The 15,698-nt window shown below is 35.9% G+C and overlaps 1 protein-coding gene across 1 annotated transcript; it reads left to right on the top strand.

Annotated features, from left to right (window-relative positions):
* The first annotated feature begins 12,688 nt into the window (after window positions 1-12,688).
* LOC131330317 (thaumatin-like protein 1) lies at window positions 12,689-14,749 on the top strand. Its single transcript, XM_058363855.1, has 3 exons — window positions 12,689-13,070; window positions 13,219-13,885; window positions 14,289-14,749. Exons 1-3 carry the CDS (start codon window positions 13,004-13,006, stop codon window positions 14,545-14,547), a joined length of 993 nt encoding a protein of 330 aa, XP_058219838.1. The 5' UTR covers window positions 12,689-13,003; the 3' UTR covers window positions 14,548-14,749.
* Window positions 14,750-15,698: the final 949 nt, after the last annotated feature.

Raw genomic sequence — 15,698 nt, 5'->3', positions numbered from 1 at the left:
AAATCACGACTTGTTACAGTATTTTAATCCCCATTAACTGTTCCCCCGCCCTAACTGGCTAAAAAATGATTAAATGAGAGAAAAATGCAAACGCTTTATAAAAATGCCTGAGTAGAGACCGATCTCCGGATTGGGCGAGAGGGGTGCCATAAAACCCTTCCCCTCTCGTAACATGGCTCCCGAACCTCAGATATCGAAGGTGATGACGGACCAGTCTACAAGCCTTTTCAAAATCAAACAAACGTGGCAAACGTTTTTCGAGTTCGGTTCCTTGGGTGCTCTCATCGCTAAAACCCGAGTGACGACTCTGAATCGAGGCATTTCGCCGCGCTTTTCCAAACAAAAAAAGGGCCGCACCCGATTTTACAAATAAAATTTCCGGGGTCGCGTGCCCACACTTGCTCACCCTTTTTTGGGAGAGTGAACAAAATTGCACTCCATTTTAGGCTCATAGTGCATGGGCAGCAGAAAGTGTACCCCCTCCTCACGAATTCACCGCTCCATCCAAAACAACACAATTTTGTCCCTGTTCGGTGCCCAATAAATGGGCATGATGATTGATGATTTTGTGGGGCTCATTTTGGGTCCTAAAAAAATTATTCAAACCACGAGTTATTCTTAAAATATTTTTTATGGGACCTACGAATGCTGAAAAAGCCCTTACAGATATCAGATTGATCTTTTTTTTTTTTTGAGAAACAATCAAAAAATAATTTAAATGATAATTTTTTTTGAGAAACCAACAAAAAAAGTATTTTAGAAAAAAATTAGCTCAATTCGATATCGGTAAAGGCTTTTTCAGAATTTGGAGGACCCCTACGAATTTTACAAAATTTTAATGATATCGGATTGAAATAATTTTTATGATATCGGATTGAAATAATTTTTACAAGAACCCATAAAAATATATTTTGAGAATAATATATACAAGTGCTATTATATTTATACGTAAACCAGTTCATTTGGTGCCAATAATCTGAAGTCTGAATTTCATTTACCATTTTGATTTGTCTTGTTCTCTGTTGTATTTATAGAGCAAGTTGCTTGGCTTATCTAAAAATATTGAACCACTTATTGCTTCTGATAATATAAACAAGTGATTATAATTTGCAATAATGGCGCGGATGGTGACGCAGATGTTTGGAAAAAACCTGATGGGATATATACACTATAGTTTTACAATCTCAGTAAGTACAAGTAGCAATATAGCCAACTTGTTGGATTGAAATCGGTTCGCGGTCAGAAACATGACACGACGTTGAAAACTATAATCTCGTTTTTTTTTTTTTTGATCCGCAAACTATAATCTCGTTGATGGATGTAATTATGAGAGTAATCTACATATGCATCAAGTTTGATAATTTACCCATCATTGACCTTTGTCACTTGTCACTGCAGGCTGCTGCCGCCTCTACTGATGTTGAAAATAGAAGAAGCCATGGACGGTAAACCTTACTACTACAATTAGATTGTCACTTTCTTCATTTTAGCTAGTCCCTATACAACAAATTAAAGTTCAAACCATTACCAAACAAAAAATGAGGGAGATCTTACCCTGGATCTGTACTGTAGGGGAACATAAGGATTAGACTAGATGTTTGCAATATGCATGCATTTTAACTTCTTTTTTTTTTTTTGGAGGACGTCATGGTGAAAATGTCACACCAAATTAATGATATTCCTTTTTTTTATTTATTGATGTTACCTATGAACAAATAAAGTGTACCAAAAACCAATACACAAATTATGGTTGTGACTTTAGATCAAGAAATTAAGACCTTCGTGTTGGTTGTTGCAAATGCCTGCCTTGTACTATTGGTTTTTCCTTTGGTTTTGGTAAAACACTGTGGAAAATTAACTTTCGAGAAAGTAATTCCCATAAAATTACTCCATCTGGCCTTGTTCGGTTTGGATTATGATGAAGGTTATTTGGAGTAATAAACTGAAAGAGATAGATACATAAAATTTATCAAAACTCGTGTTCAAAAGTTTTGAGACCTCAAAACGAATAAGACCGCAGACTGTGCTTAGGAGTAATGAGTTTTGTTTGAAAAGAAAAGCCATCAGAATTTGACTTTACTGACCGACATGCATGCTTTCAAATTCAATCATTGACAATGATTCAAATGCTTCAATGAGAATTAAAGGCACCAAGTTGGATATTTTGGGCAATTGTGAACAAATTCATTAGAACCCAAATCACATGGTTTGTGTGCGAGTGGATGTGCGGAGCACAAGCATGAGTGCTTACAAACACATTCCAAACTATTATAATTCGCAAGAGCGAAGATTGATAGGGCAAACATAATATGAGGATTGAGAACGAGAGCGCATGACATTTTGAAAATTATATATATGCCGAAGGTTAGGATCGATGCTGCAAATGTAAATGTTAGAAAATTTAAAAGTTTTTCGAGATTTCAGGTTGTTTTCTAGATTTCAATATTATGTTTCCTGTTTATGCTAGTTTAATATCTATGTTTCCCTGTTATGCATACTTTCTTTATTGATTTAGGTTTTTTGATTACCAAGTTGTGTAGCCTATATAAAGGCATACTAGCGGTACAATAATGTATATCAATGAAAAAAAATTCTCGTCACTTATCTTTTTGTACCTACACATGCATCGGCTGCACGGCTCCAACATAATTTCCAAATACCAAATTATTCCAACATTTTTTTTTGCTCGCAAATTAGTTATAGGTCACCGTAATGCTTTACAGGAAAACAATTTTGCGTACAGAAATGAATACTAATAACAGAGTATTTCTTCCCTATTTTTGAAAAGTAAATTTGTTTATCCATTTGCTTCTTCTCTGGAATAAATGTGTCGTTGCAAAAGGACTTAAAGCAATGCCTCCAAACCACTAAAGAATAGTATTACTTATAAATGATAACACAATTCAAATATATATGTCAAGATGTACCGGGATAAGGGGATGAGAATTGATAAATCCGTTTGCCCTGTTCTTTCATACTACCTTAAATTGTATCGAGCTACAGACCCTATACTTATATAAGCTACGGGCCGTAAATCCTAGGCTAGCTTAAAAGTTTTTTCCAAACCAAAAAATAAAAATACCTTTTACTTGCAAGTTGCAATACGAAAGATATATACTGTTATAATTGTATTCCCAAATATGTATTTTGTGTAGGTATATCCACCAAGAAAACATTTGAAATGTGAACAGGAAATTTACTTTTTTTGATTTAAGTATATTTTTAATTTTTTGATGGAAGCATTGGACGCTTCCGTGGCGTGCACGTTTTTAATGCTTTATTCAAAGTCACTTGCTAGGCATGATACATGATGTAGTAGTAATTGGTGGAGTACTATTGAATTCAAAGTTAGCATTCTATTCAAATTGCGGCAGTGTCCCCTTCTGTATTTCGTTTTCTTCTTTTGCTGTAATGTTTTCTCTTTATATATATTATCTGCATTTTCTGATTGGTCAAAACAAAAATTTGCGGCAGTGCATGTTTTTAAAGAGGACGGTGCCAAAGGCAGTTTAGAACTTGGGACAAGGAGTGGCAAAACATGAAAAAAAGAAAGGACAAATTACCAAAACCACCCCAATGTTTCTGAAATTACAAATGCCCCATCACCTTTGGAAAATTACAAAATGCCCCCTATTTCATTACAATGGACCAAATTATCTTTTTTAGCCAGTGAAACGCTATTTCCACACCTCTGCAACCTTTCACAAGCTACAAAAGGACAGTGCAATCCATTAATTGTAATTAAGATTTGATGATGTCAGACAGATTCTGTTGATTTCTCCAGCAGTCACTAAGGGAGTAATTTGTAATGTGATAAAGGGTATTTTATAATTTCCCAAATGAGTGTGGGCAATATGTAAATTGTTAAAACCTCAGGGGTGGTTTTGGTAATTTATCCATGAAATCATGAAAAAATAAAAAATAAGGGAAAATGACGGCCAATGATATGTTTTGATAATTAATACCTGCCAAGGACATACCTTAACGGGTATTAATTATCAAAACACGTCATCGACCGTCATTTTTTCAAAAAATAATCCAAATCCGGTGTCCATAAAACAATACTCCGTAATGCCTTCTCATACATATCTTGGTTTTTTTCTTTAAGCCGAATTCGATTCCTTGAAACAAGAAGGGAAAAACAAAGAAAGCCCATGGGCTCAGACTTACCGGGCCTCTTCAAGAAGAAGGGTCATTACATCAAGCCCAAGAAGAGCTATCGAAAACATAAAAGTTCCATATGCCAATATTAATTTCCTATAATAGTACTCCTTCAGTGTAAACTTTTTTTTTTTTTGCCATTCATTAAACCTAATCGATCTACTCTATCCTAGGAGACTTGGAGAAAGGGATGGGTGCTTACGGAAGTCGAACCATGTCCATGTGTGCAAGGGAGGATAAGAGCTAGATGCACTAACTAACTGTACACCACTTCACTTGCTAGTACTGTAAATTTAATTATTCTCTCTTTTTTTTATGAGCGAAAGGCAATTTTGTTAGAATAGTTAGGTTAGCTGTACACTTTGAAAGAGAAGTCGAACTCATCACCTCCTCATGGTATTTCCATAAATTCATCTTGTGTCAATTTTGTCTTTCAAAGATTAGTAAAAATATTGGATTGGAGAGTCCAGCTCAGATATTTACTGGATGCATTGTTTCTTTTACTATCTCAAATTTGTGTATAATCATTGTTTTATTTCCATAGTTCATTTCGCATTAGATTTATAAATTATCTTCAAAAACCCTTTTATGTTCATGTGATTGCACCAGGGCTTCTAGAGTACTATATATTACAGCATGCGCAAAAGATTGCACGTTCAGAAGTTATCCACGCCGCAATAGTCTCGCCTAATTAGTTAGAGCAATGCTATGGACACATCAAAGTTTATATCCGTTTTTTACATCTCGCATAAGTGATGGTAGCAGTGGTGGAGCCAGGATTTTTACTCCGGGGGGGGGGGGCGCGGCTTAATAGACATATTTTTATTGGAACGTATACTTATTGTATCATAATATTTTTTCTTTCCAATACATTATATTTTTACATTGAAATAATTCTATCTTAATGCAGTTAAAATATACCGATCATTTTGTTTCTTTCTTTAGATTACTTCAACTATCACGCACTTATTTTTTATTTATGAAAGACATTGAGAAATGTGAATGTAAAATAATCGGTTTTTTATCAAGTCAAACCAAAATTATTAAGATTATAAGTATCTATACACGAATAATTATCAATAATATTCAAAATTAGGCATATACAAAATTAAAATTTTAAAACTCGGACGCTAGGGGAGCCGGGGCCGGGGCCCCCCAGGCCCCAACGTAGCTCCGCCCCTAGATGGTAGGACTTACAAAACTAATTAGAGGATCCCGCAATCACTTGATTCACTTGTGAGAACATGTACAAATAAACGTACACACTTGAATGCGTTCCTACCATTTTTAAAAGTTTAGGAAAAGTTTAGTAATGAGAACAGTTACAAAACTTAGCTAAGAAGCTAAATAATAAAAATGAAAGATGTTATTTTCTCTATTCCATAATTATTAGGATTAAAAAGGTTGCTGAAATGGCATTGCATATCCAATTCCAATAGGAGTATAATTAAACAAGATAATGCAATGCATGCATGCAGAGAATGAAGAAACAAAATTCAATCCGACTACAAATTCTGCACCCAATACTTTTGTGGTGGATCGATAAATGTTTCCTTTTGGATTCTTGTGCAGATTTTCTTCTGATAAGCCCTCATGCATATTATAAAGGGACATTTGCTTTTTTTTATTAAAGGGGAGTAAGTTAGTTAACTTTCATTCATGTTGCCCTCTTTATGACGTTGGTGCATGGGCATGCAAAAATTGACTTGTCCTAATTGAGTTTTATCTTTTGGTTCTCCTGTTGACAAGGAGAGATAAAAATTACTATTTATATGTATATATATCTCACATTCATGCATAAAATGTTCGATGTTATATATATCTCACATTCTTTGCGTATGTAATAAGTGATAGCTAGCTTGACGTAATGTTAGGATCTCTTGGCCTGATACCGGCCTTAATTAACTTATTTAATTAATTTCTTTGGATGAAAATTAAGTTTTTACGTGGTATCAAAGCGGGTCAATAAAGAGATTGCATGGTAATAGGCTTCAAATGTGATTGCACGTGAAAAGATGCATGATGTTAGATAATATGAATCCCTCATTGGTTGCGTGTGGAATATGAATGCATGATCTCACTTAATATAATTTGGAGACCTTAGATCTCCACCTAATTATGATAAATTAAAGTTGGATCTAAATTCGTATATATAGATTTCCTGAATTTGGCTCTTCGATCTAGTTTCAGATAAAATATATACCATCAAAGTGACCCTACAATTTCGAAATTCTGAATTGTGCAACAATATTGTGGTTGATACTATATAGAGAATAAATCCTTGAACTAACTTCCATAATAGTAATTAGTTTTTGTTTAGATTACGACATCACATTTGCCTTCTTATATTTACACACCACGAAAACATAGGGGGACATATGCCATGGTACCGGCCGGAGGCCAATTTCGGTGAGGGTAAACATTACCTTCACTTTTATTGGTTACTTTTAATTGTAGGTCCCACCAAACTTAACCTCACCGCGTGAAGCATTTTCCTCAGACTGTGTTTAGATAATGCATGAATGAATTTATAAAGGAGTTTGTCTAAGGAATATTAAAAAAACGGGAAAAAAAAAACAAAAAACAAAAAAAAAGGGCCAAAAGTACTATTAATGGAAAAGTAAACGATTATCCATATCCTTTTGGATCGATCTTTACACGACAGATAACATGCCAGCCATATTCATGGGTGGTTCAAAAACTATATATAACCAGTAAAGGCAAAGGAAGGTGGTCTCCTTTTTTTGGAATTTTAGCCATGGCTTAACAAAGATTATCTTGTTTTACGATGACTCGATAAAGAGAGTGATTTTAGCATGTCATCATTCTATTTAATCATTAATTCGAAATAAGTGTCAAATTATGACCTGCTGGTGTGCACAATGTCGCTGCGCTCAGTGTAAACTCTTAAATCTAGAACAATGGTTACAATGTTGGACACCTATAAAAGTAAACACGGATACAAAAAAGAAAAGAAAGTGAAAACCAAGATTTCTATCGTTTGGTCCATATTGACCATATGCATGGGGCAAAAGAGATAAGTCTATTGTGAATTGTAGAGATCTCGAAGAAGTATTGCACCATTATTCGAGCCCTTTCTGAAGGATCGATACTGCGTATGGTAATATCTACTATTTCACAACTTGGTACTGTTGTGAAATAGTTGAAGCCGAAAGGGAAGAAAAAAGGGGAAAAGGGATTCAACCCAGGCCAATTTCATGATCTAACCTAGCTCCAAGTACTTGGCCGTTTTGCTGATTGTATTGTCTCACAAGCTAGCTTCCTGTTTAGCATACATGCCTCAATAATCATCGGGTCTTAATGTGCTTCACGACTGCAACTTGTCCAAGGGACTAGTGTCGATACCAACCGATACCATCGAGTCACCTGTCAAGCCCAGCCTGTCTCATGCCTTTGTTTTCACCGATTGGTAGAAGAAAGTACCAAATAAAGGAAAGGGAATAAAAATAAATCACATGCAAGATGGCCATGCAATTAATTACATGACAAATAACACCATTATCCAAAAATCTTTAGAAAAATCTCATTGTTCGAACCCCACACGTATTTATACTTTGTGGGTCAATCAAATGCCACCTTAAATTCACACCTTTGCACGTCAGTGTGTTTGTCGTTTTGTCCTTTCCTTTCCATCCCTTTTTTGCATGGTCGATACAACGCGCTTTCAAGAAAAATGCTTTGAACACAGATGTTCGAGCACATATTCAGACACAAATACGTGCGTACGTATCCGGTTGATGCCCGTGTATCTCACTCTAATCCGTATCGTGTGGGATCTACGTGCATTGAACGATCTCTAACATAACTACAATATCTGTGATTGATATCTGTGTCTGTAAAAAAAACTCATGAACCTTCTCCGTAATTTGAAAAGCCATAACAAAATTTCTATCCATTTTTTTCCCTCGTGGGGAAGAAAAGTTGAAAACTTGGGTCACCATTCGAAGTGCTTACTCGACGTATAACCTTTTTTATAAGATCTTATCCACATGAACACCACCATATTTGACGAATGGTCATATATACAGTAATAGAGAGAGAGAGAGAGAGAGAGAGAGAGAGAGAGAGAGAGAGAGAGAGAGAGAGAGAGAGAGAGAGAGAGAGAGAGAGAGAGAGAGAGCTAGTGTGTGTGTGCGCGCTAGATTTCAAAGTAAATTTGCAAACGATCATCTGCTGGTGCTGGCAAGTGATAACACGTACATGAAAAGCTGTCAACTTTCCACATACTGATTTTCTCTTCTTTAGGCAACACCTTTTTTTATGAAAGAATAATTATATTAAGTTTTAATTGTCTCATTTTTTCTAATTCTCTGATAACTTCTTCCATGTGATCCGTTTCTACGTCACATGCATTTACAACTTAATTACAAGTTCATTGACTCTAACGTAAACCAAATACTATTAATTAAAGAACAACAACAAATGGTTGGGGAATACTACTTTTTTGAGATACTTTCATGGAATCATGTTTCCAGTAGATTAGTGTACGTAACTACGTATTATTATTATAGGTAATATGTTTGAATGAGTGGGATGAGTGGGAGCTTCTTCGCATAATGCGAAGAATCCTTTGAAATGCCTTGCGCTTCTGCTTTTAATTCTTGCACTGCTCTTGTGCTTTCCATCTTCGCTCTTGCGAATTTTTGTTGGTTGGGATGGTTTCAGAGACGCTTAATTTAACGCTTCCGCTTCACTCACGCACACGAATTATATGATTTAGAGAGGGAGTAACTTTGAGATATGAGTTGAATGCAACCCCATATTTTTTTTTTTTTTTAATGAGATGGATATTTGATATTTAAGAAAAGAAAGCCTCATAGACAGTTTATTTAGAAATTGGACCGTTTAATTCATTTCCTGAACAGTTTCATGGACAATCGATCCTGTATCTTAACATTTCTGTTAGTATAAAATAAATTATTATTTATGAAAACAAGACGTTACCAAACATGATTCTCCAGTCTCCACTGACCAATTTTATTAATTCCACATGTCGTTGACACCTGAAAAAAATGCCATGTGATTGCTGCTTTTTCTTCTTTGTATATACTCTACATATATTGTAGGGCCCAATAATCTCAAAATATATATTCAGGTGGGCTAACCCATTGGCCTTCTTCAGCCCATGATTTCACCAATATTGGGCACTCACTAAAAAATGCTCTTTCTTGTACTTTTTGGTAAAAACAATTTCTCAAAACATTTGATTTTTGGTGTTTCTAGAAACTGGGTTGGTGTTTTAGAAAGCTTTTTGTAATCTTTTCCGGAAACAGTTGGCGAAAATCGGAAACAGAAAACGACTGAGGAAAAAAAACGACCAAGAACATGTAATACATTGTAGAAATACCTGTCTGGCCGTCAAATGAAAACATTAGGCCGGCAAAACCTGTTAACTAAATAAGTGAGTTTTTTTATCGTTCTGTTAATGCGATACGCAAGTCTTAAAGTCAAAAGATGTCAAATTTTTGTCAACAAACTTGACTATTTTAACTCAGAAATCAAGTTGCTTGTTTTGTTTTATCGGATCCTTAAGAATCCTATTCGAATTTAAAGTTGTGTGGACAAATAGAAATGTAGAATATGGCTTAGATTCTTGAAGGAAACTATTTCCCCAAACATGCACGTTAGTTAGGCAGAATCCTTTGATGCAGACAGAAGTGGGGTAACCCTAAAATCTTGATTTTATTGAAGTAATTAACATCCCATTTATGCTGTGATCAGGGGTGTTTTGGCTAAGTGATAATCCAAGAGGATTACTATTTTTTTGTCCTTGATGAATTTTTCCATCTTTGTTAGTTTTGAGACTATTTTGTTTTTGCATTATTGACTTGTCTCGATGGGAGAAATCTAAAAAGTTAATAGTTATGATGAAAGGTTAAAAAAATTCACTAAATAAAAGAATAATTTAAAACAGATAGATTTTTTTTTGGATTATTTTTGTCTTTACACATAAATTTGAAGTTTTTTTGTCATAATTTTTTACTTCTCAAATTTTTTCCGACTCTCGTCAAACCAAGTAATGGAAAACTAATAATGGCGAAATTGTGCAAAATAAAATCATCGTGCTCAAAATGAGGAAATTAGAATCTTTCGGTGTCGAAGAAAGCATTGACATATCATTCCACTTGGTTTATGCATCTTTTCACCAAGTTTTTCACGGCTTTTACCCTTTTTTTTTGTCCCTCGGAATCTCACCATTTGAAATCTAAATTCAAAACTGTAACAACCTAAGCCAGCTGACCTGCTAATCCTTAACTTAATCACATGGCTTCAAAAATTAAACTCATATTATACAATAGCTGCTTGGGTTTTCTTATATATTACATTCATTTCAATTCACGCACCAATGTGCGACAACCAAATGGGTTGGGCTTTCACAATCTTCCCACCTTAAAATAAGGAAACCCAACCAAATGTAGGTCTTTGGTTGTAATATCGTTTCCCCGTTTCTTTTTAATCTCTGTAACTTTGGTTCTAAGATTAATAAAATTTCTTTTGCTAATAAAAAAATAAAGATAATTAAGGAAACCCAAGAAACTATTGTTTAACTAGAGGTTAACTTTTGAACCACGTGATTAGGCTAAAGGTTAACAGGTCAGCTAGCTCAGATGGTTACGATAATGTGAAAGAACTCAAACATTATTCGTCAAATGTCATCCGATGTAGCCAACCCTTACTCTTTATTCTACTTGTTGAGGTCCTTTCAATCCAAGTAGGAATTTGCAGCTTATAAGGGAATGTTGTCCTTGAAATTTGATTAGAAAATAAAGAAAAAGTGGATTGCTAATTCCATTTGTTACAGCCTCAGGATTATTTTTTGATTTGTTGAGCTTGAGACCCTTTCAACTTGTAAACCTCTAGATACCAACTCTCCCATGATAGTTAATATATGTCATAGAAGATGCCAAAGGTAAAAATTTATTGAAAGATATCCCATTAGGTGATACAATTGTTATACAAGCAAAAACTTCATTTAACAATGCTATCTGGGCTTGAGTCGAACGACCGACCTATTGAGTTGCCGTTTATTTCAAAGCCATACGACACGTAAAGCTTTCAAGCAAAATATAATGGGAAAAAAAAAAAAAAGGGCCTAACCGTCCAAACTAAACCACAAGATTAACGCATGAGAAACAATAACGGATATCAAACTAGTTCAGAAAAAAATCAATAATTTGAAAAAATTAAAGAATTATTTTTAGCCGTTATAAATTTACTATACGAATGATGGCAGACAGCGGTCTTTAATTTTGGTATATTTTACCTACAATGTAGCGAAAAAAAGGACAATAACTGTTTCATTTTTTGACAAAAATGAAAAGTAGTTTTCTCTTCTATATTTTATAAACCCCTTTTTAATGTTCTTTTCTTCTCTTCTGTCCTTTGGAATTCTAATTTCCTGCCCCTTTATTCTCTAGCCCATCACTTGCCTTTGTTTTCCAAGCTAGGGGCATTGAGTAGAAACTCACCAAAGTGCCATTAAAAAAATAAAACCACACCTTTCTTATCTTAAAGTTAAGGCATCACAATTCACAACCCTCCGATTTGGTCCAAAATTTGGCACTTTGGCAACCGTAAATTACGTCCATTTTGTCCTCACTCAACTGTTTCAATTTTTTAACGTTCAAAAAAGTAAAAAACTGTTTCATATTTTATTCCATTCTTCCTTATCAAAACTTTTATAATATAAGCCAGAGGTTTGGCCAAATGGACACAAGTAATTGGTCTTCGAATTTTGTGTAGGCCACACGTTCCAAACCTCAGGGCCACCAGAGGGTTTGTCCAACTGTTGTTTTCATGGTTCCGGAATTAGTCGAGGTACACGCAACCTAGCCCGGAATCCGGTTATTAAAACAAATCTATATAATAACACACACACACACACACAAATATATATACGAGGCAGTTCTGGAGACCCTTAAAAAAAACCTCTAAAAAAACCCTCCAAATTTTAATCTCATAGTTTCCGATCAAATTTTGATGATCCGAGCCGCTCAATGTGTTCGGAACGTGATTTAAATGGTCGCTCGCGAGAAATTGGCAAAAAAAAAAATCGAGAAGGGCTTGATTTTAACTGTTTTTTATTGAACCGTTCAATAAAGTTCAATCCTTTCCGGTCATTTTTTTTTGCTGATTTCATTCGGGTACTCTTAAAATCACGTTTTGATTACATTGAGCGGCTCGGATCATCAAAATTCGATCGGGAACTTGGGGAGGTTTTTTTAGAGGTTTTTCTATATATATATATAGTCCGGATCAAGTAAGGGATCCCGGACGGAGCGTTTTGTGCGGACCATGATCTCAACCGTTGGATCGTATTTTCAATAGTCTAGATTTTAATGAAACTTTTCCAAAAAAAAGTTAATTGTGACCGGTTATAAACCATCCGCAGATCCGAACCATTGAAAACACGGTCCAACAGCTAAGACGCGAGGTCTGCACGAAACGCTTCGTCCGGGATCCCTTGCCTGATCCGGCGTGCATATATATATATACACAAAGAGATCTCCTCAAGAAGGTTAACAAGTGTCTTCCCTTCAGCACTTCTTCCCTATCCCCTGCCCCATCCAAATTCACCAAACTCTCAGAATTTTTGTTATTTATATGGGCTGCAAATCTCAACCCAAATCTCCTTCCTCTTCTCTTCTCTGTCATTTCACAAAACCTTCCATCATCACCCACTCTTGTTCTTCTTCTTCATCTCCTTCTTCCTCTATCATCTTCTTCAGATTACCATTGGGGAAAAAACCCACATCTTCTTTTAGTCCATATTGAATTCTCACATTAGCAGATTTAAAGATTCTGTTTTCTCTGTTTTCAAATGGATCCTATCCTCTCATACCCTTCCCCTCTCTTCCTCAGCCTCATTTTGCTTGTGATCACCAGAGGTAAATTTTTAAAGAAAAATAATCAAATTTTGATTTCTCGAATCGAGATTGGCTTAGTTATGAGTAATGATTTATGTGTAAATGTAATAAGGCGGGTAATGTAGTATTTAATTTACTTATTGTAATGGGTACCCTTTTGATATTTCAGGCATTTCAGGGGCTACATTTACCTTCATAAACACGTGTGACTACACGGTATGGCCCGGAATTCTAGGTAACACTCAATTGGGTAGCACCGGGTTTGAACTCCCACCGAGCAGGTCGGCAGCCCTCCAAGGCCCACCCGGTTGGTCGGGCCGGTTCTGGGGCAGAACCGGCTGCAACTTTGATGCCAACTCAGGTGTAGGAACATGTGCCACGGGTGACTGCGGGTCAAACCAAGTGGAGTGTAACGGGGCGGGTGCAACCCCGCCTGCAACCCTGGCCGAGTTCACACTCGGGTCAGGTAGCCTTCAGGACTTCTACGATGTGAGCTTAGTTGATGGGTATAATTTGCCAATGATAGTGGAAGCAGTTGGCGGGTCGGGTGTGTGTGGCGCAACAGGATGTATTGCGGATCTGAACCAGCAATGCCCAACTGAGTTACAAGTCGATGGTGGGCAGGCGTGCAGGAGCGCTTGCGAGGCGTTTGGGAGTCCTGAGTACTGTTGCAGCGGCGCGTATAGTACTCCAGACACCTGTCAGCCATCGGTTTATTCACAGATTTTCAAGTCAGCGTGTCCGAGGTCGTATAGTTATGCTTATGATGACGCCACCAGTACTTTTACGTGTACAGGCGCGGATTATGCGATTACATTTTGCCCTTCTTTGACAAGGTAATTAATTAAACGATGATTCATTTATTCATCTGTTGGTTTCACCTTTTCTTTGATGAGATTTTATTCTTTTCTCTTACTTACAAGTCATTTTCTCAATATTCTCTTTGAATTTTAGCTCCTCTTTCGTGTAGTTATTTAGCCACATTGTAGCTAGGAAAGTGTCAAAAAAAAGTGTCCATCGAAACAAATAATAATAATTTCAGAGATTGCATTATCTTAGTACTGCATGTTAATTTTCATTATTTTCATTGTGTAATCATGAACATTAATTTTCTTGCTGTTCTATGTTTTGGATGCACTTTATGCTCAAGCATCTCCTTTTATCTTCTTTCATTTTGTTAATTAAGTTATACTTATGCTATATGTTCTATTCTAATATATTCACCTTCTATTGTCGCAGCCAAAAGTCTTCAAGTTATTCATCAACACCAACACCACCAACAACGGGAACACCAACAAGCGCGTCTCCAGTCACAAGTACTGGTACAACAAATGGATCCGGGTTTGGATCCGGATCAACGGATAACCAAACGGTGGACTCATGGTTACCCAGTTTTATAGCCGGAGACTCGTCAAAAGCCATTTCTAGATTTAGCACCCACTCCACATTGATTACCACCTTAGTCACTCTTCTAATCTTCTCTTTTCATTGCCTTTAATATGATGATTAAATCACGAAAAGGCCAATGAAATGATCAACATTGTATATTAACCGCGATTAACATGAAGCTTGTAATTAGATGCTTAGTATACACTCTATGTGATAGCCTTTTATTGCTAATTTTGTTGCTTAAAGTTATGGAAGATCTGTAAGCGAAATGAATATTAATGATCAAAAGGAAGAGCTAGCTTTTATGGAAATGGTGTGATATGCTAATTTTGTTGATTGATTTAGAAAGAATGAGAAAAAGTATAGTGTTTTGCTTTAATGTGAATCTTTGCATAATGGCAGGTGGGGTGCCCCTAAGGAAATCCCACTTTACTGGAATTGCAAGCTTGGTAGTTAGTTATGTTGTCAGTTTGGCTGCAGAAAAGGATTTGGAATCATTTTACCAATGGCCCCACCATGATCTTCTCTTCTTCTTTTTCTTTTCTTTTGATCAAATCATTTTCTCATTCGATTCATGATTTTAGAAATGAGATTTAATCAAAGCAATTAAAAAAACCAAGAAATACAGAGGAAAAATTCATACAGAATAATATTTGTTTTTTTTTTTATTCCGAAAAACATAGTAAATTTCTCTCACAGCCCGAAGATATTCATCTATCACCTAAACACAAGCACATGCACAATATTGCAAGGTCAAACGATACATACTGCAACGAACCATAAAAGGAGTTCGGATACAGGGCTAGTTAGTAAGTAGAAGATCCTCAGGGGAACCTAGCTCAAACCATAAGAGAAAGAGCCCAAGTGAAATCGACTACTCAACCACAAAATGGGTGAGAAAGTTCCACAAAGAGAAAGAAAAAACCTCCACATGGCAGCAGAAATTATCATTTTCTCTGCTAAAACATGATGTTGGATGAGATTTACGAAGGAATTTATCATTTTCCTGAGTAGAATCCAAGATTTCAAGTTACTTTCATTTCCCATAGATGCTTAGAGCTCCCCACTTACGGCTAGATTGGGCAAGTTTTGGCTTCATTTTCACAGTAGCAGTGCTTGCAGGGTAATAAGGGCTAAGAAATATTTATTGCTTTGATGCTACAAAACATGGGATGGCTAGGGGACGAGTTTGTATCAAATGCATGAGAGTCCGTATTTGTTGATCCGAAACAATAAGCAAGTGTAACCCTAGTTATGAGT

This window comes from Rhododendron vialii, chromosome 6a, assembly GCF_030253575.1.
Source record: "Rhododendron vialii isolate Sample 1 chromosome 6a, ASM3025357v1".
NCBI lineage: Eukaryota > Viridiplantae > Streptophyta > Magnoliopsida > Ericales > Ericaceae > Rhododendron > Rhododendron vialii.
The sequence above is the reverse complement of the archived record's forward strand: the minus strand, read 5'-3'. Positions and strand labels throughout refer to the sequence as shown.

Coding starts and splice junctions, on each gene's coding strand:
- LOC131330317 (XM_058363855.1), top strand. CDS start 13,004: ATGGATCCTATCCTCTCATACCCTTCCCCTCTCTTCCTCAGCCTCATT. Junction 13,071..13,218: donor TTTGCTTGTGATCACCAGAG/GTAAATTTTTAA, acceptor TTGATATTTCAG/GCATTTCAGGGGCTACATTT. Junction 13,886..14,288: donor TTTTGCCCTTCTTTGACAAG/GTAATTAATTAA, acceptor CTATTGTCGCAG/CCAAAAGTCTTCAAGTTATT.